Source organism: Bison bison, unplaced genomic scaffold, assembly GCF_000754665.1.
Source record: "Bison bison bison isolate TAMUID 2011002044 unplaced genomic scaffold, Bison_UMD1.0 scf7180017864048, whole genome shotgun sequence".
Classification (NCBI taxonomy): domain Eukaryota; kingdom Metazoa; phylum Chordata; class Mammalia; order Artiodactyla; family Bovidae; genus Bison; species Bison bison.
This window is the reverse complement of record NW_011494620.1, coordinates 2,830,021-2,851,410: the sequence shown is the minus strand read 5'-3', so window position 1 is coordinate 2,851,410 and position 21,390 is coordinate 2,830,021. Positions and strand designations below refer to the sequence as shown.

General features: G+C 40.2%; 1 protein-coding gene across 1 annotated transcript in view; it reads right to left on the bottom strand.

Annotated features, from left to right (window-relative positions):
- Nucleotides 1–21,390, bottom strand: part of FREM2 (FRAS1 related extracellular matrix protein 2) — a gene marked incomplete at its 5' end in the record, with an annotated part of 154,523 nt that overhangs the window by 77,555 nt on the left and 55,578 nt on the right. The window contains one exon of the mRNA XM_010835728.1: nucleotides 3,985–4,131. Within this exon, the coding sequence (XP_010834030.1) occupies nucleotides 3,985–4,131 (147 nt within the window). The remainder of the gene's footprint in view (nucleotides 1–3,984; nucleotides 4,132–21,390) is intronic.

The following is a 21,390-nucleotide window of genomic DNA, read 5'->3' as shown; positions in this document are numbered from 1 at the left end:
AGATGGAATATTAAACTTGCTTGGAGTAAAAATAAAGATTCCCTTTTCATAACTAACACATAAGACCTACTCTAAACACAGGGCTAGTCTACCTTGTTACTTAAAGTGTGGTCCATGGGTCAGCAGCTTGAACAAGACCTGGGCACTCGTTAGAAATTCAGAATTTAAATCCATACCCCAAACTTACTTAATCAGAATCATTTTAACAAGATCCTCATGTAACATGCGTAAGACTCACACGGGTGGGTAGACACATACGAAATACGTCATACCTCCACGAAGCCCTAGACAGAGGTGCCTAACTTTAATAAAGGATGAAGAAATGGTGTACAGATTGTGGAGGAGATGGTCCACACTTGAATGCAATAGGCAAGACAGTCACATAGTCAATGTTCAAAAATTTTGCTCCTACTTGGAGATACAAATACTCAGCTGGTAAAACCATACCTGTTATAGAAATATTATTATACGGGGCAAAAAGAATTCTGGAAAGTAAAAGCTTACAAATTAGGCTTAAATTGATGTTTTTTTTCAAAGATAACTATTAAAGAAAACATATTACTCTGATTTACTGAATTTACAATTTACAATTGCATCTCTTCCTGGGGTATGGAAAAATGGCATGGAGGTTAAGTAAGGTCCTTCCCAGGTGGTGCTAGTGGTAAAGAACCTGCCTGTCAATGCAGGAGATGTAAGAGACACAGGTTTGATCCCTGGGGCAAGAAGATCCCCTGGAGAAGGGAATGGCAACCCACTCCGGTATTCTTGCCTGGGAAATCCCACGGACAGAGAAGCCTAGTGGGCTATAGTCCATGGGGTTGCAAAGGAATTAAACGTGACTTAGCAGCTAAACAACAACATCATAATGACAGTCACTACCTTATAGTCCATTTTCTAACACAGTGTCTGGCACTTACCAAGCACTCATAAAATACTAGTTGAGTTAGTGAATAAAGGATTGTAAAGTGTAAAAAGCGATGGGTAAAGTACTTAATGTGCTTAGCTGAATAGCTTGTATTTAGTAAATGTTTGATAACTGGAAGCAATTATATGTTTGAAATTGAATTTCTTCTGTGAAATGCAAATACAGATTTAATTTATCAATGGGTTATTATGGTTATAAAATGAACAATTATCTCTGGGAAAATACATATATAAAACTCATGGTTTATTATCTGTGTGCCTGTAGGTAAGCAACTCCTGTCTTTAGCTATAATGCACGCATGCTCAGTTTCTCAGTCATGTCTGACTCTTTGTGACCCTACGGACTGTAGCCCACCAGGCTCCTCTGTCCATGAGATTCTCTAGGCAAGAATACTGGAGTTGGTGTCCATTTCTTCCTCCAGGGGGATCTTCCCTATCCAGAGATCAAACTCGAGTCTCCTGCATTGGCAAGTGGATTCTTTATCACTGAGTCACCAGGGAAGCCCCATTAGCTATAATAAAACTATCCAATTCTAAATGTCCATACATAAAATTGGAGGTTGTAGGGGAACAGTAATATGAAAAAATATCCATTGTAGAACTTCCATGGGATCACCCTTTACATTAACCTGACTTTCCCATTCCAGTCCTAATGTAAATTCTATTACCATCTTCAATGATTGATGAGTGAGGGCCATGCACAGAAGTCTTTCCAACTTTCCATCACCCCAGGTTACTAAGTAACCTGGTGAGGTTAACCTAGTAGAGCTATAGAGCCTTTATAGGATTGTGAGTGATTTCTATACTAGAAGGAAATACTGGTTCATTGAAAAAAATAACTGCAAGAGAAAAAAAAGAGCACTCATTCAGTATTTTAGCATCCAGCTTAAAAGTGCAACAGAGAAAAATCTGAAAAGATAGTTTAAAAAAAATATTTTGTTTGATGTGGGCCATTTTTAAAGTCTTTATTGAATTTGTAATAACATTGCTTCTGCTTTACGTTTGGTATTTTGAAAATATTTTTCAACTATTAACTCTCCCATTCCTATCAAGTGACTAAGTGAGTGAATAATTAAATTCACATACTAGGAGTGGGAATTTAGGTAACACGCAAATAGATGAAACCTTGCTGAAGAGTCGCTAAGATGCTCTATTTTTTAGTTATTATTTTCCCTGCAACTTATCTGCTATATTTTCAAGCACAAAGCACAGTTAAGGCACATCTCTCACTGACCATGTAAGACAGAATTAATCAGATTTCTGATCTGAAGGTCACATTGTGTGTGCAGAGAAAGAGCACAGGTCTTTAAGGGCAATAAGAGCATTCACTGTGCTCTGGAAGGTTAAACACAGACTGTAAATGACTGTCTACAATGAGGCATGTGCTAAAAGCAAAGCTGGGGGATGGGTCTAAGGGTCAACCAGTACTTCTGAAGCTAGAACAATCTTGAGGAGCTGGCAAAGCACGGTGTGGAAAACCCTCCTCTAAAATTAAAACAACAAAAAGCATTTTTGAAATCAGGGGTAATTAATATACTGCATGCAGGCATCAGGAGGAATCCTGGCAGGTGGGTGGGGACAGTGGTCCTGGCAAAAGCTTGGTGTGTGGAATGTGTATGTGTGGGCTTGTGTGTGTGTGTGTGTGTCTGTGTGTGTCTGTGTGTGTGTACGTGCATTGATATGGATCTACTGTTAAAAGTTTTTTAATTTTGTGGACCAGTAAAATTTCAAATAATCATTTTGGAAACAATTATCCGCTTTTTTATTTTGCCAACATTTCCCTAGATTCTTACCTTAGTTGATACTCTCAATGAAAGCTATTTCACCCCATGAAAACTCTATGAGCCTAGATGTCTGTATAACATTGCTGTTCTTGTTTAGTCACTAAATCATGTCTGACTCTTTTGTGACCCCATGGACTGTAGCCCGCCAGGCTCCTCTGTCCATGGGATTCTCCAGGCAAGAATACTGGAGTGGGTTGCCATTTCCTTTTCCAAGGGATCTTTCCCACCCAGGGATTGAACCTGCATCTCTTGCTTTGGCAGGTGGATTCTTTACCACTGAGACCAGAGAAGCCCCTATATAACATAGGCTACTAAAAAATAATATAATTGCCTGGGAGGCAATCACTTTTCACTAACATGCCAAATATTTTGTGCTGATAAAATGGCTGCTTAAAAGTACAAATATAAAAAAAAAAAAAAAAGTACAAATATACCTACTTTTCTCTATTTTACACTTACATGAAATTGAATGTGAGATTAGAGCTGATAAAGGTTTTACTCGTGTGTTTCTGACTCTCAGTTTTACATAAAGGGGTAAAGCAGCAAAAAATGATTAATGTTTATTAACACCTTTCTGTTAATGCTGGAAAAAAGTAGCAACGTATACCTTTTATGTAGTGTTAGGATTCTTGAAACTTTTAGTGACCTACTAGAACATTTGAACGCAACAGATAGTAAATTATACTTCAATGCCTAATAGGTCACTAAGTAGGTTTCTTGTTTACTTATTATCAAACTAGCTTTCATAATTTGATATTTCAGCAGACTTTTATCTTATAAATTACAGAGTTGCTTGAGCCTATTCTAAGATTTTGGAGAAGGAAATGGCAACCCACTCCAGTATTCTTGCCTGGGAAATCCTGTGGACAGAGGAGCCTGGCAGGCTACAGTCCATGGGGTTGCAAAGAGTCAGACATGACTGAGCGACTAAATAACCTTCTAAGATCTAGTGACATTTAAATTATTTTCACATATGAGCGATTATTGCCATTTTGTTATTAATTTATACCAGGGCAACATCATATGTAGGTAGAAATTTTGAAGAGATATATATTTTGATTACATATTCCTTATTTTTCAAGCTTTGTTTCTTTGATTTAGCCTCAACACAAAACTTTTGGTATGTTTCATTAGCAGTTTAAGGAGCCTTTAATTGTCAATCTCTCCCTAAGCTTTAAACCTAGACTAGAAAAATGAAACATTTTTTAATTATTATAAAATCATGAAATTTTGATAGAAAAAGGGATATGGGGACAGAAGTGCAAATTAAACTTACTTATAAAGGAAGTCTCTCCCAAATAACCTCTACGCTTAAGCACGACATCTAGAAATTTGGAGTCCTCATTGATCAAGTAATATTCCTTTTCAAAGGAGATCCATGCCCAATTCAGACGAAAATGCTGCTTGGTTAATTTGTTTCCACCTGGAAAACAAAAGTGTAAAGCCTCAGATTAGTGCTCTCTTTAATGAATGACCTTAGACATTCCAAAGATGACTCAAATGATGTAGCATTAAGAATCCCTCTAGTTACTTGGCTTGATTCACAATCTAGAATATATCCAAGGAAAACCAGCTTACTGTCCACCCATTGTTACGAAGACACACAATAGCTGACATAAATCTTCGCAAAATGCTTTAGTCTTTAGCAGGGGAAATGGATTACTAGGAAGGAGCACAGGACTACCAAAAGCGATTCGGTTTCTTCACAAAATCAAATATTCCAGCTGAAGGATGAGTCACTCCCCACAAGGTGCCGCTAGAGAGCAAGTTTTGCCAAAAAGAATGCTGCAAGTCGTTTTCGTGGTGTTAAACATACACACACACACAGCTTCACAAATACCTTTTTCTGGTTCACTGAGCAATTGGGTGGAAGGCTTTAATTATAACCACTTAAGGAAAAACAAATATCCCTTCTCCGCCTCCCTTCCCCGCTAGAGTCCACTCCATTCCTTAGAGCAAACAGACAGCTCCTTTCATTGATTTCATTCTACTCTGAAGATAAGGCTTTCTCCTCCCACCATCCCCTCAAAATGGAGCTGGCTTCCTATGCGGGGGAAAATAAACCTTGTGTGTGATCTCTATAATGTGAAAGCTGCTCTGCTAGGTAAAAGAAAAGAGAAGTGGTTATCAGCTGATCACTATGCATGTATCCTTCTATTTCCTTTGATCTACACCAATTATTTCAGAGTAAGGTGAGGTTTATAAACAAAGGCATCAATAATTGCTTTTAAGCCTTTCTGTAAAAGGGTGGGAAAAAGCCCAAATACTAAACACAGCTAGAGGCACAATTTTAATTTCAGTTTCTTCCCTTCTGAGTTCACACAAGGCTATGCTAGAGAGAGAAATGAGACAGGAAAACATCAAAGCTTTAATAAAAAATCTGCACATGGAGAAACATAGTGAGTGAACAAACATGTGAAAAAAAATGTTCATCTTTGCTGGAAAAAAAATTTTTTTAATTGCAGCATCTTTGAGCTTTGAAATGACATGTGCGAAAGATGAAAGAGGACACCCAGTACAGCTGAGATTACGTAAGGAAATTGTTTTTCTTGTTTATTGCTGTTTAAATCGTAAATTAGCACAAGCCATTTAGACAGCTACATGGCAATGCATGTAAAAACAAAAAGATGTTCATACCATGTGCTCTTGTAAGTCCTTCTATGGGAGAAGCAAAAATATATTTGTAAGGGACTGTGCATTGTGATACATTCTGTACTAGCCTCCAAATAGAAAATCTTAGAATTTATTATTTTTATGGTATATAAAAATAAACAAAAGAGAATTCAGCCATTAAACAAAAAAATATGAAATTTTTATTGAAATACTTAAAACACTTAAAATACAGAAACAATATTGATGCTTGTCAATGCAGGAATATAACATGAGACGTTACAAATAGGGAGCTGCTTGGTGTTTTAGATGGGTGGGGTTGAAGATGTTTCAACTTTTCATTTAAGTTTTAATATATAAGATATATAGATTGGACACAGGAGTTCTTTCCACATTCTGTTCTTAACTTATTGTGCCTGCCATGTCCTAGATACTGGGTACTGTTCTGGAGGGGGTGGGCGGCACAGGCTGAGTGCTCCCCAACCTGGAGTCCACAGCCTACTTCACTTCTATCTGCTGTTTGATTTTGAGCAAGTTTCTTTCCTAGACCCCTGTTTCCTCATCTGGAGAGTAAAATGAAGGTAATGTTAATTAATGCTTGGGTCAAGTGAGATAAGCCTTGCATGCATCCATTACTACTGCTGCTGCTAAGTCGCTTCAGTCGTGTCCGACTCTGTGCGACCCCATAGACGGCAGCCCACCAGGCTCCCCCGTCCCTGGGATTCTCCAGGCAAGAACACTGAAGTGGGTTGCCATTTCCTTCTCCAATGCATGAAAAGTGAAAGTGAAGTTGCTCAGTCGTGTCCGACTCTTCGTGACCCCGTGGACTGCAGCCCACCAGGCTCCTCCGTCCATGGGATTTTCCAGGCAAAAGTACTGGAGTGGGGTGCCATTGCCTTCTCTGATGCATGCATTACAGTGTGATACAAATGTAGCCTCCTTCGACAAAAGTTCGCCGGTTCCTCGCGATGCACCAAGCATTCTCAAATCTACCCAGCTCACCAACTGCCTGACTCTTAATCTGCCTTAAATCCTCAGTCCTCCTTCACCCCATCTCCCTACAGCTGCAGTGCACATCAAGCCATGAGGCAATCTTTGCAGATTTCTGGTTTCACCTGCCCTGTCTTATTCCATTTGCCTCTAACCTGCTTACTCTGAGGTTTAGCCAAGAGTCTTGCTGCTCCGTGAATTTGTCACCCTGGCTCTTCTTGCCACTTCTACTCTCCTGCCTACAGTGATGATGTCCCCATCACTCTTCTGCTTGAACTTTCTACTCAAAGTCTCCCTTTACCATCTCCTCCATGAAGCCTCCTGTCATCATTCCAGCCCTCTCATCTCAGTAATTCTGCATCTGTTCATCTGTCGATTGTTTTGGGCAGTTTTGCAATTTACTGGATATCCTCTCCTACTGTTTAATTATACACATTTCCTAATTGTAGTCATTTTCATCAGAGACTGAGAGTGGCCATTCATTCTTTTACCATCACCAAGACCTGGTCTTGCTGTCTTTAAAAATACTTTTTTACATTATTGCCTTTATGTTCTATTATTGAGAACATTTCTTCTAAAAAGTCATAGATAGCCAACAAAAATAGAATAACATTTAATTACCTAAATTAATACCTAACAGCTTTCTGATTTCTCATTATTACTTGAAAACAACTTTATGCTGCACTTCCCTCTCATTCAGATTGTGGCTCCATCAAGTCCTAGACTTTCTTCCGAACTTCTGGTCCAGCTGTACCAAGCCAGTCAGTCCATCTGAATACCTACAGCTTCATGTCCCATCGCTTCTCCACGGGGAGGAACAGCCACTCATACCCAACTTCTCATTGTTTTCTGAACTTGAGTGATTTTTGCATGTGGGAAGTCTTCTGCTCAGAATACCTGTAGCTTCCTGCTCCTCCTTTATTTGTTTAAGGCCAAATCACCAGCTCAGGAAGCCTGGCTTAGCATGCTGTGGGTACTTCTTCTGTATCTTCAATCAGGGTAATTGTAATTCTTTATCTTCATGCTTATTCTACCCGAGCACCCCCCCGACTCCCCCACCCCAGGACAGGCCCTGGTCAAATTCATCCTGCTAGTCCAAAGCCAGTGTAATGGCAGGGACATTGTGAGGTCTACCGACTTCTTCCTTGACTGTCGATAAAAGGCCTATGGAGTAAATATGATTTTCAGTTATAAAATGGATACTTTGCAACTCCTGTTTTATTCCTTATTTCTTAACGGTTCTCAGCTCACAAAAAATAAAAGTAAAACACATACTACAGTTTGACTTGACTGTGATTAATCACATCTGACCTATTCAGTAACTCTTGTGTTTAATGTGTTCAACAAATGAATTTTATTATAGTTCTGTATACTTTCTTCCTGACTGTCTCTTCCCCCTATGTCTAAGAATGAAATCATTAAGCATACCATTTCTCTTTAATCATTTTTAGCTAATTTTAAGATCTGATTCTCTTTCCTGAAATACTCTAGAAAATATTACCCTTTTCCTAAATATTGTATGTTTTAAGAATCTCAAGTCAATGAGGCCTTTTGACATTCAATATGAAATGGCAAACACCAATAAAAAACCCAGCCTTTTTGAGCACCTTTATTCTGGTAATTTTTCCTTACAGTGCTTTCCACAACCTCGTATCCCATTTACGCTTTCGTTTTTGTTTGTTCACTCTGCTTCCTCCCATTGTAACCCATGACCTAGGAGAGCAGGGAGTTCATTTTGCTTACGGTTAGAAAAATGCTGATTTAATGAATTAGACACTCTAACATCTTGGTTGAAAGAAGTTCAGAAATGCTTCATTTATCGGGCAATATAAATATCCTATATAAATGTAACATATCCCTTTTAGCGCTGTATCTTTTTAAAACAACAACAAAAATTTTAATTAAAAAAATCTTTTTTTGACTGTGCCATGCTGCTTACAGGATCTTAGTTCCCCAACCAGGAATAGAAAGTGGGGCCCTGGCAATGAAAGTCCCAAGTCCTAACCACAGGACCACCAGAGAATTTCCGAAATAAAATTATTTTTCATAGCACTCTTTCTGAAGTGTCTTGCATACGTCTATGAACACTATGTAAAGATTTTAAATGATTGCCTATGAATGTGAATTACTGGAATTTGGATTTGTCTAGATTAGACCTCCAGAGGTTATTGATGACAAAAGCCCTGTTTAACCCTTCTGTTGCATTATAAAGTAGCAGAGATGGTCTTAGGGATGGCCAATTTCACCTCTACTTACAGATTTATAAAGCTTATTTTCCGGTTGGTGTTTATGTCCTGGAAGGATCAGAGTGCCAGGTTACTGGTTAATCAAGGGTTTCAAGTGACAGACAGCTGAATAAGTCCACCAAGGACTTCATATGTCCACCACTTTCAGCTTTTATTTGAAATAAAATTCCAAAGAAACACTGAGAAACTTTGCTTCACAAGACCAAGACTCAGTCCAGGTAATTGTTTTAAATGCTCAGTGTTCAGTCTACATTGAGGATTTTTAAGTAGATATCTTACTAGAGGCTAGAATGTTAGTGTATAAAGCTTCACTCTAAATAGAATTAAATAGTACAGGACTCTTCTGATTTCGACATACGGGAATCATATTGCATCTCAGAATCTGCAAAATTTTAGGCACTACTTATTGTGCAGGAGTACTATAAGGACCTGAAGAGCTAAGCTGAACTTTATTGTAACTCTGATTATTAAAACTGACCTTGCACATAAGTTCATTTTGATGCAGCTCCTATTTTTAGTTCAAAGGAATGAAATTCTGCAACATTAAAAGATTTAAGGATAAAAAAATAAAATAAAATCAGTCTTGCACATGGAACTCTGTACTTCATCTAAAGAATGTAAAGGGACTTCCCTGGAGGTCCAGTGGTTAAGACCTCACCTTCCAATGCAGGGGGTGCAGGTTCGATCCCTGGTTGGGGAGCGAAGATCCCACATGCCTTGTGGCCAAAAAAAAAAAAGCCCCAAACATAGAACAGGAGCAATACTGTAGCAAATTCAATAAAGTCTCAAAAACTAGTCCACAGAAAAATAATGTAAAGACACGTTATTTATTACATGTTACAGGTTACCTACCATGTAGATTCCCATAAAACCTCAAAGTATAGGAATAATCAGTGTTGACCCTTTTAATAATAATAGCCACAGCTTACTGAATATGAAATTTTAGATGAATTTAGAGAAGGAAATGGCACCTCACTCCAGTACTCTTGCCTGGAAAATCCCATGGATGGAGGAGCCTGGTAGGCTGCAGTCCATGGGGTCTCGAAGAGTCAGACACGACTGAGCAACTTCACTTTCACTTTTCACTTTCATGCATTGGAGAAGGAAACAGCAACCCACTCCAGTGTTCTTGCCTGGAGAATCCCAGGGATGGGGGAGCCTGGTGGGCTGCCGTCTATGGGGTCGCACAGAGTCGGACACAACTGAAGTGACTTAGCAGCAGCAGCAGCAGCAAGCAACCTAAAAAACTGACAAAATTTCACTTCCACATCATTCTTTGGTTTTCTAAGAGATTCTGCCATCAAGAAGCTATTCCCATTGGAAACAAATTAAAGTCGTAACCGGTGTCATAAATCCATACAACAGGTGTCTGACAGCTGATAACCACACTCCCAAATGCTTTGTCCCCAAACCCTGACAGCACAGCCATTAAGGCTGTGATGAAAAGACCTCTTTTGAACTTTTCCAGCTGGTCTTCAGTCATCTTCAGCTTCTTTCTCAATGGGAACACAACAGATTTTTTTAGAATAACAAAGAGTCACAACCTTCAATTAGCCCTCCCTAGGAACTTAGGGCTGCCTAATTTCTGTAAAGACAAAGCACACTGCTTTCAATACAAAACTGGTGGTGTATCCACTTTGACTTGTGCTTAAATAAACGGTCATTTCTGGGTGCCTGTTTAAGCTCTGACAACTTTTTTTTTTTCATGAAGAAAGTTAGCTTCCAATAGAACATAATTCCAGTGGTAATATTTTTCCAGCCTGCTAAGATTTTCTTATCGAACCTGGATCTCTTGCATTGCAGGCAGATTCTTTACTATCTTAACCACCAGGGAAGCCCTAAGATTTTCTAGCTTGCTCAGTTCTCAGTTCATTTGCTCAGTCATGTTTGACTCTAGCTTGCTACAGTTCCATTTGTTTAGAATAAAGTTCAGCCTGGGAGTGAATTGGAAATCAAATATATGGCTGTTTGAAAAAGCTGGATATCAAGCTTTAAATCAGCAGTAAAGATAGATATTAATATAGAAAAGATTAAGATAACAATACTACCTAATTTATAGGGAAAATTTGATAATTTGATTCTTAAGCAGTCTTGTTCTCTTAGAAAGTAAGGGCAGTGGCCATGCAACTACCATCAGCATCAATGTTATTAATTATTGTGAAAATCAAAAATTAAAATTAAAATAAGGGATTTATTTCATTGCCCTTTTGGTGTTAGGATGAACTTTGAAACTTTGCTTGAGATTGTCATACTGAATGAAGTAAGTCAGACAGAAAAAAATATCATGTGATATCACTTATACATCAAATCTTATAAAATGGTATATATGAACCCACTTATAAAACAAAAACTGAGTCACAGATGGGGAAAACAAACTTATGGTTACCAGGAATGAAGTGGGGTGAGGGATAGATTGGGATTGACATATACACACTATTATATATAAAAGAGATAACTAATAAGAACCTATCATATAGCACAGGGAACTCTACTCAATACTTATAATGACCATGATGCTGGGAAAGATTGAAGGCAAGAGGAGAAGTGGACAACAGAGGATGAGATGGTTGGATAGCATCATTAACTCAATGGACATGAGTTTGAGCAAACTGTGGGAGATAGATAATGAAAGACATTGAAAAAGAGAGTTCCAGAAAAACATCAACTTTTGCTTTATTGACTACGCCAAAGCCTTTGACTGTGTGGATCACAGTAAACTGTGGAAAATTCTGAAAGAGATGGGAATACCAGACCACCTGACCTGCCTCTTGAGAAATCTGTATGCAGGTCAAGAAGCAGTTAGAACTGGACATGGAACAACAGACTGGTTCCAAATCAGGAAAGGAGTATGTCAAGGCTGTATATTGTCACCCTGCTTATTTATCTTATATGCAAAGTACATCATGAGAAATGCTGGGCTAAATGAAGCACAAGCTGGAATCAAGATTGCCGGGAGAAATATCAATAACCTCAGATACGCAGATGACACCAATCTTATGGCAGAAAGCGAAGAAGAACTAAAGAGCCTCTTGATGAAAATAAAAGAGGAGAGTGAGAAAGTTGACTTAAAACTCAACATTCAGAAAACTAAGATCATGGCATCCAGTCCCATCACTTCATGGCAAATAGATAGGGAAACAGTGGAAATGGTGAGAGACTTTATTTTTGGGGGGCTCCCAAATCACTGCAGATGGTGACTACAGCCATGAAATTAAAAGGTGCTTGCTCCTTGGAAGAAAAGTTACTACCAACCTAGCCAGCATATTAAAAAGTAGAGACATTACCAACAAAGGTCCATCTAGTCAAAGCTATGGTTTTTCCAGTAGTCATGTATGGATATGAAAGTTGGACTATAAAGAAAGCTGAGAGCCAAAGAATTGATGCTTTTGAACTGTGATGTTGGAGAAGACTCTTGAGAGTCCCTTGGATTGCAAGGAGATCAAGCCAGTCCATCCTAAAGGAGATCAGTCCTGGGTGTTCATTGGAAGGACTGATGCTGAAGCTGAAACTCCAATACTTTGGCCACCTGATACGAAGAACTGACTCCTTGGAAAAGACCCTGATGCTGGGAAAGATTGAAGGCAGGAGGACAAGGGGACGACAGAAGATGAGATGGTTGGATGGCATCACCGATGCAATGGACATGAGTTTGAGTAGGTTCCAGAAGTTGGTGATGGACAGGAAGCCTGATGTGCCGCAGCCCATGGGGTCGCAAAGCGTCAAACAAGATTGAGCAACTTAACTGAACTGAAGGAAAGGGAATCCTGGTGTCCTGCAGTCCATGGGCTTGCAAACAGTTGGGCATGACTTAGCGACTGAACAACAACATGGGAATAGAATCTAAAAGTGAGTGGATATAAGTGACTCATTTTGCTGTACAAAGAGAAACTAACACAACATTGTAAATCAACTATAATCCAATAAGAAAAATTAATTAGTAAAAAAAAAAGAACAAAAATTTGCTTGACCTTAGAATCTTCCATAACAGAACCTCTGAGAGCTCCTGGAATTCTGTTTTCTGGCCCTTATAGTCAGGTGGATTCTACTGTTTATGGAAAAGCACCAGGTGCGAAGCTGGAGCCAACTAGCTCTTAACATCCACCCTCCACCCCCAGGAGTTGACACTCAACCATGGAAGATGGCTTGAGTACATAGATAATGTGCATAAGCTAGAGGCTGACAACTGCTAGGAGAGCGGCACTGATAAAGAGCTGGGGGAGCTCACAAGAGGGAGAGATTATGCTGACCTGAGGGGATCAAAGACAAATTCACGGCAGAGATAGCGTTTAAATGCAGTCTTAAGCACAGGTATTTGGATACTCAGCGAGATGGTGGGGAGGGGAGGTGAAGTGTTCCTGGAAGATTAAGTATAAGAACAGAGATAAGAAATTCAGTAAAGGGGGAACTTCAAAGAATTTGATAGGAGCTCAGGACATTTACTCAATATTTATTTCCCTCTCCTTTTTCTATTGAAGTAACTGGATATTAAAGACAAAGAGGGAGTAAGTAAGTAAGTGTTAGTCACTTAGTCGTATCCGAATCTTTGCGACCCCATAGACTGTAGCCCACCAGGCTCTTCGGTTCATGGAATTCTCTAGGCAAGAATACTGGAGTGGGTTGCCATGCCCTCCTCCAGCGGATCTTCCAGACCGAGGGATTGAACCTGCATCTCCTGCATTCAGAAGCAGACTCCTTATTGCTGAGCCACAGGGGAAGCCCTCCCACTATCAAACACGTTCTAAAAACTAGGGTGCACAGCACAAGGGGTCAGATCCACAGAGACATGTAGAGAATATATGTAGAAATGTATAGAAAAACAAGCACCATGACCAAGACCCGGAGGGGGAGAGAAATAAGCATAGCACATGTTGACTTCTATGGATACATGTGCTTGTGCAGAGGTCTTCTAGGCTATTCTTAGGAAAGGCACTTACACACACACCCTTCCTAAGAAAAAAGCACACACGCACTGTGATATCTGGGTAACTATCACATAAGCCGCGTGGAATTGAGCTTTAGTGTGCATTAGTTCAGTCATGTCCAACTCTTTTGTGACCCCATGGACTGTAGCCCACTAGGCTCCTCTCTCCATGGGATTTTCCAGGCAAGAATACTGAAGTGGGTTGCTCTTTCCTTCTCCAGGGGATCTTCCAGACTTGGGGACCAAACCTGCATCTCTTGCATCTCCTGCATTGTCAGGTGGATTCTTTATCACTGGGACATGGGCTTCCCAGATGGCACAATGGTAAAGAACCCACCCACCTGCAATGCAGGAGACATAGGAGATGTGGGTTCGATTCCTGTGTTGGGAAGATCCCCTGGAGAAGGAAATGGCAACCCACTCCAGTATTCTTGGCTGGGAAAACCCATGAACAGAGGAGCCTGGAGGGCTACAGTCCATGGGGTTGCAAAGAGTCAGACACAGCTGAGCGACTAAGCAACAACAGCATCAATAGTATGTGATAGACCTAGGATTCAGATACAGCCTGCTAGTACTGCTTTTACACTTCTGAGTAATCACATCACTTCCCTTAGGTCACCATTCTACGTATAGGTGACTCCAGCTGAATTTTAATTTGCTTTAACCTAATTTCTAAATGACTGCCTGTGGACTGAAGCAAAACTGATGGTCTGAGTGTGCTTCCCTGGACCATCAGGAAGCCCTCTTGTGTTATGCAGAGTGAGGCTGACAAATAATAAGAATTAGGTAGGGAAACAAGGGTATGAAGGTCAGTTTTCAAATATCTGAGACTGAATCACAGAAAAGTTAAGAAGGATATGACCCTTTGGTTTTATGAACGAACTGGGAGCCATAGCCCAAAGCAAGGGATGCTGGGAGGAGAACCCTTCTTCCAGGTTAACGGATGTGCTCCATCAGGGCCACAGCTGGGTCAGTCAGCAAGCCCCAACCTGCAGGAGTCCTCCAGAGTTCTCCAAGCATGTCCCTTCCCCCAACTCCATCTCTAGAGAAAAAACGAATGTGCTTATTTTCAGCGCCTGTAACAAAATGAAAAAAGTAAGGGGAGAACTATGAGCTTATATCTCCTAACCTAGGGCTTAAAAATACTTCCTTAATCAAACCTAATCGTGCAATACTTCGCTTTCTTCGTTAGGAGTTTAAACCTGGTGGAATGAATGTCTTCCCTCTTGGTATGTATGCCTAGGATACGGAATTCAGAGGTAGCTCTAGAGAGGACAAAGGACAAGGCAAATGTATAATTTCAAGGTGAACTCTCATTTACAACAGGCGGGTTCCAAGCTGATCACGTGCAGTCAAAATTAAAAACTAGCGCCATCATTTTCCAGTGGTAACATGAGTAACTGGGGAGACTATTTTCTGAAAATGAAAGTGGGATTCTGTATTCGAATCAAGAACATCAACTAATTCAAGAAATAATTATGTTGTTGAACAAGGCATGTACACACTCCAAGCACTTTAGAGCAAGAATGAACTCTTGATTGCATCTTTTCTCTTGGCTCTGTTTTTGCAAGATCCGGAAAGGCTGTGATTTGAATAAGATTACAAAGCAGCTATTTGCAGAAGAGGAATAAATCCCGGAGGTTTTCACTCCTAGTCTACTGGTCTTTCCATTTAAGAGACTGTGATCTCAAACACTGTGGTTAAGCAGAAAATCACAAAAGTCATGTGTTTAAAATGATCAAATATTATATACATATTTAAATGTGGGGAGACTTACTCATTTCTTTTAAAAGCAACCAGGAATAATTAATTTTCTATCATTTCCTCTCCCCCTTCCCCATTTACAAATAGGAGTAAAATTGAAAAACCACCATACTTTCATAGAAACAATAACTACTTCATCAAAAATGTGTCAGTTAAGTCTGTCAAGAAGATTCACACCCTCTCCTGCTTTTGGGGAAAGGAAAAAAAAAAAAAAAAAACCAAACACCTGGTGCAGCAAGATTTCACGCATGCACTGCCTGCGGCAATGGAGAAATTTATTAGATCTCTGGCAACACATTCTTAAAATAAACTTAATAGCCTTCAGGTTTCTGTTCAAACTGGAGCCTAATTCCTTTTGTGGCGCCAGACACCTCCCCCCAACCCCAAGGAGACTCTGCAGGGAAATGAAAGCCACGGTTCTTTCTCCTGTACCTCTTGGAGTAACCGGTTTAGCACCATTTAGTTAATTCCCTGTGAAGTGAGGTGGCTCCCTAATTCCTATTTGTATGAGAGGACCATGCACATTACTACAAGACACAGCCACAATTAACAAGGATTATACACTGAGTTCTATTTTGGACTGTCTTTTGAAAATGTGTTATATCTACTTTGAGATAAAATTATAAAAGAGGGGGGGAAAATGCCAGAAGTGTTTTAATCTGGTCGTTAAAAAAGAAACCTTCTTTAACCTAACTTGTTTATATTATCACCACAATTTAAATTTGATGGCTAGGATGGAGGGATTAGTGTGGTATGGCAACACAAAAGGCATTCTATCCATAAAACAAGATTTTTAACTTAGTGTCCTAGGATGTTAGTGCTACATGAGAATTCCCTGAAAATTCAAGCTTTAGGTTAACCTATTGCCATTGTTTTTAAATATGAGTCATTAACACGTTTTTAGATATATTTGTTGTCAGAAGTAAAAGCGAGATTCAGAAATTTTAGATTTTTAGATTGAAAATTAAAAAGAAGTGTATGGAATTGTATCACAACTGGTTACCTAGTATGGCTCCTGTGACAAACTAAAAAAGCCTTGTCATTGATGTCTATCCAGGATGAAAGGAGAGAGGGAAGAAAGGAAGGAGGGAGAGGGTGGGGGGAAGCCAGGAGAGAGTGGAGTAGAATACCATCAATGTCATATGTCTGTTTTCACTTTTCTGTTCATTTATTTCAGATTAGTTTTTCAAAGCTGGCTCTTGTGCTCAACTTGTGCATTATTTAATTAATCAAACTTTTTGGTGGTTGCTCTGATCCCTTTAAAATTATGCCGGAGCTACCCCTGGTGATTTTACTGTCATATATAGCTGCCAAAAGACAATAGACACAGTAAGTATAAAGACAGGTTTGTGTAGTTTAAAGCACCAGACCTTGGAAGGAAATAAGACAACATCCAGCGAATGTGTTTGCTTAATCAGAGCCCTGTACAAACACACGTGTTGTACAGTATAAGGATGGTTCATGTATAGTACCTTCTGTTAAGACTTAGACTCTAGCAAGGAGCGCAAAGCAAAACCCATATGTAAATTATAATGCAAAAATGTAAGGTGAAACGCTGAACATACAGCATCTGGGCTCAGAGGAGGGGAGGGAGGACATTCAACTGGGACCACAAAGATCTTGGCACGAGAGACACCTTGGAGGGGCGGAAGGATGGTGCCACTCCAAGAGGAAGAAATCCCAGGAAAACAGGTGCAGAAGGAGGAGAGCCTGTTATGTGCATCAGTAAAACAGTCCAGCTTTGTAGGGTTTGCCAAAGTGCAGTCGGGAAGGAGGAGATAAGTTGGGGATGGTGGGGCGGAAGAAGGAAATTTGGGGTAGAGAAGGGTAGAATCTGAATTCTGCTTTAACAAATGTTAATTTGGTAGAATTATCCAAGGACTTGTTACAATTGGGATTGGGAATCAAAGGTATCATTAGCAATGTTATTAATAATGTTATTTATTTGTTTACTTATCTTTGGCCACCCTGGCTTGTGGGGATCTTAGTTCCCCCACCCAGAATTGAACCCCCAACCTCACAATGAGCCAGCAGAGCTCTAACGACTGAACCACCAGGGAATTCCCCATATTAGGTTTCTGCCAGTGGACGATATGATACAACTGAGCATATGAATATTGCCATACGAAAAAAAAGTTTTGCTTACAATAAAAAAGGAGTCCTTAAAATATTAAAATTTACCCAAGAATAAATAACATGGCTAACCAAAACACCCACCATGAACAGTCAGTCAATGTCATATACTTTGTAGAACTGGTCGATTTAACATAGATTTTTGCCAAAGTGCCCCAGGTAAAAGTTTCTCTCTGACTCCTCTCTCTCTACTTAAAATGACAATCAATGTGACAAGATTCTCTTTCAGGCCAAGATAAGCCACATATTCTTCACTTGGGTAATATGCAATGTTGGTGGCATGATTTGAATATTCTGAGGATGTGAGACAACGCTGACTGCAGAGAATTCATGGGTTGCAGAAAACTCTTTGAAGACAGAAAGCCAATGGACTTCCCTTGTGGCTCATCTGATAAACAATCTGCCTGCAGTGCGGGAGATCTGGGTTCGATCCCTGGGCTGGGAAGATCCTCTGGAGAAGGGAAAGGCTACCTACTCCAGTATTCTGGACTGGAGAATTCCATGGAGAATTTCATGGGGTCGCAAAGAGTCAGATGCGACTGAGCGACTTTCACTTTCACTAGAAAGCCAATATATTGACTTTGCAACTCTGAACCTAGTCTAAACTGATAGTTCTCAGTGAGGGAGAGAAGGTTAATGATTTTGCCCTCGTGGAGACATTTGTCAACACTGGGAGACATTTTCGGTTGTCACAATGGGGGAGAGAAAGAGGGGAGGTTACTGGTATCTAGTGGGTAGAGGCCAGGAAGGTAGGGACCCTATAGTCAGAATTAGACTGTGAATTAAGGATTAATGTCAATCTTCTAAAACTTCCTATATTCAGACATATCAACATAACCTCTCATAAACATATTTACTTTTCTCCGTAAATTCCATGCTTTCTTATGAATTGATGGTACATGTGGTCGAATGATAAACGTGCTTCTCTTTTCACATGAATATGCAGACATTCTTAAAACCATTGTTTCAGGAAGTAGTTGAGCCAGTAGTTTTCCTACTCAGTCAAAATTTATGGCTGATCAGCGAAGTTAGGAGCGACTATCTCAAGAAATGCACAAACTATGTCAAAGTGACAGTGTATGCATGATGGATTTTAGTATGAAATCAAGTGGGCAGTGATTTCCCATGAGGAGCTTCTCAGCAGATGCGGCTTCATCAGAAACAGCTGAGAGTTGAGAGCCTAAAGTTGAAGGGCTTTCAAAGGTCATTTTAGGAGGGTGAAGCTGGGCACAGGTCACCCTGTTTTCCATTTTTCTTTTTTTTGTAGTTGAAAAGAGAAATACTACCTATTCAAATGCACCTGTGTGCTGGCACACACTTGTGTGCACACACACACATATCCTTTTTTTGGCTTATACAAAGAATGAAAATACTGTCCAAAACGTCCTCCAAAAGTACAGAAAACACCGCCCTTTGACAGGTCTTCCGCTGAACGAGTTAGAGAGGCATTTCCCAGGACACATTTTTTCAAATCGTGTGTTTCCTGTCTGTTCATAAGCATTTTGTTTTGAAAAAAAATCATCCTGAGTCAACGAGGAGAGAAATGTCCTGGGATTAAACTGTCTAAACAGAACTCTTCACTGCTGCAAGTCTTAGGGTTTAATATGTGAACATCGCTGAGCAGGCACAAGAAGCGTGCTAGAGGGTGATGAATTTCCCAATCTCATTTCACCAGGGAACCCAGTCCTGAAGCTAGCCTGTGAGATTCTGGTCTGCAGACTATACTTTTGGATAGGTTGACTTCAGGTACGCTAAGTCACTTCAGTCGTGTCCGGCTCTTTGTGATTCCATGGACTGCAGCCTGCCAGGCTCCTCTGTCTATGGGATTCTCCAGGCAAAAAATACTGGAGTGGTTGCCATAAAGCATTTAAAATCCAGATATGAGCAGAGAGTCCTGTGGAATGTCAATCACATCCAAGTCACATCGCTTTCAGTTGTTCGCATTTGACACCAAACATTGGAATTGAAATTCACAATCTTGAGCAAAAACCAATAAAGTTAAGGGATTTCCTACTATCAGCATACAAATTCTGGCTCAAGGTGCTTCCATTTCCTAATCTGAGTGGAAAAATAAGTATGTTAGCTTGCAGAACGCCAAGAAAAATAAACTAAGCTCAGGTAAATACAACTGATTACTGGTAAACTTGTTCCTAGAGACCACATTTACTGTTCAAGCACACATGCCCTGCCATTTTTATGGCTTCACACTATAATGCCTCAGCTCTGTTTTTTAATTAGTCAAATGTGGGATCAGATGTCAGAAGAGACAAAGACTATAATTTTCATCAGTTCCAAAAAAACACACCGAAAATCACCAGCAATGTACAACGAGCCATGTCAGCCTCCCATTCGCAGTTGGATCTCACTCACTGTGGATATTTGAACCCGATGATCTGCCCAACTCTGATAAGGGATTTAAAGGCTTACTAAGGAGAATGCTTCTGAAGCTATTAAAACAACAGGCACGGGAAGAACAGACTTATCTGGGTTTTGAAAAGAGGATAAGGCTGCAACAAAGACTTTTAGGTTGATAAACAGATTTAAAAAAAAACGTGAAAGCATATTGTTTCCTAGTCTGTACTTCTTCCTCACCCTGATCAGTAATTATTTCACATGAGAATATCAATCAATATGACAGCTCTGTACTCATCAGTTTCAGGAGGAAGCAGAAAAGCATCCTTGGGTCATCGATTCACATCTCAACTGACTGTTGTAATGATACTAGCCAGCTCTCCTGGAAAACATCGTTTACTCACTGAAGGACAAAATGCAAATAGTTAATTAACTCCACTATTGGGGTATATATTTATAGAAGAGTATATATGTCAAAGTGTATATATACTTAGATACACATTCAAGAAACTGAAAAATCTTTACAAGAGAAAATTCACACAAACAGAAAACCAGACCATGTGTATCTTTTAAAGAATAATAATAGGAAAACTATTAGAAATATAGAAGATTATCAGGATGCTTTTTTTTTTTGTCTGCTCTGTGACAATGCTGGAGACTTAAGAGACGTGGTCCGATCCCTGGGTCGGGAAGATTCCCTGGAGGAGGGCATGACAACCCACTCCAGTGTTCTCGCCTGGAGAATCCCATGGATGGAGGAGCCTGGCAGGCTATGGTCCATAGGGTCGCAAAGAGTCGGATACAACTGAAGCGACGTAGCATCCACGCACATGGTGCATGTGGGATCTTAGCTCTCTGACCAGGACAGAACCCATGCCCCCTGTATTGAGAATGCAGTTTGTTTGTATCTTTAATTGGAGGATAATTTCTTTACAATGTTGTGTTGGTTTCTGCTGTATAACAACATGAATCAGTCATATGTATACATGTATCCTCTTCCTCTTGACCCTCCAGCCCATCCCCCATCCCACCCCTCTAGGTCATCACAGAGCACCAGACTGAGCTCCTTGTGTTGTACAGCAACTTCCCACTAGCTCTGTTTTAAACATGGTAATGTATATATTTCAATGCTACTCTCTCAGTTCATCCCACCTTCTCCTCCCTGAGCTGTGTCCACAAGTCCATCTTCTACATCTGGGGAGTTCAGAATCTTAACCACCAGATCGCCAAAGAAGTCCCAGGATGCTTTCTTAAGAGATGAAAATCTTATAAATATCTTTTAGTCTCTTCAGTTCAGTTCAGTTGCTCAGTTGTGTCGGACTCTTCGTGACCCCATGAATAGCAGCACGTGCCAGGCCTCCCTGTCCATCACCAATACCTGGAGTTCACTGAGACTCATGTCCATCGAGTCAGTGATGCCATCCAGCCATTTCATCCTCTGTCGTCCCCTTCTCCTCCTGCCCCCAATCCCTCCCAGCATCAGAGTCTTTTCCAGTGAGTCAACTCTTCGCATGAGGTGGCCAAAGTACTGGAGTTTCAGCTTCAGCATCATTCCCTCCAAAGAAATCCCAGGGCTGATCTCCTTCAGAATGGACTGGTTGGATCTCCTTGCAGTCCAAGGGACTCACAAGAGTCTTCTCCAACACCACAGTTCAAAAGCATCAAT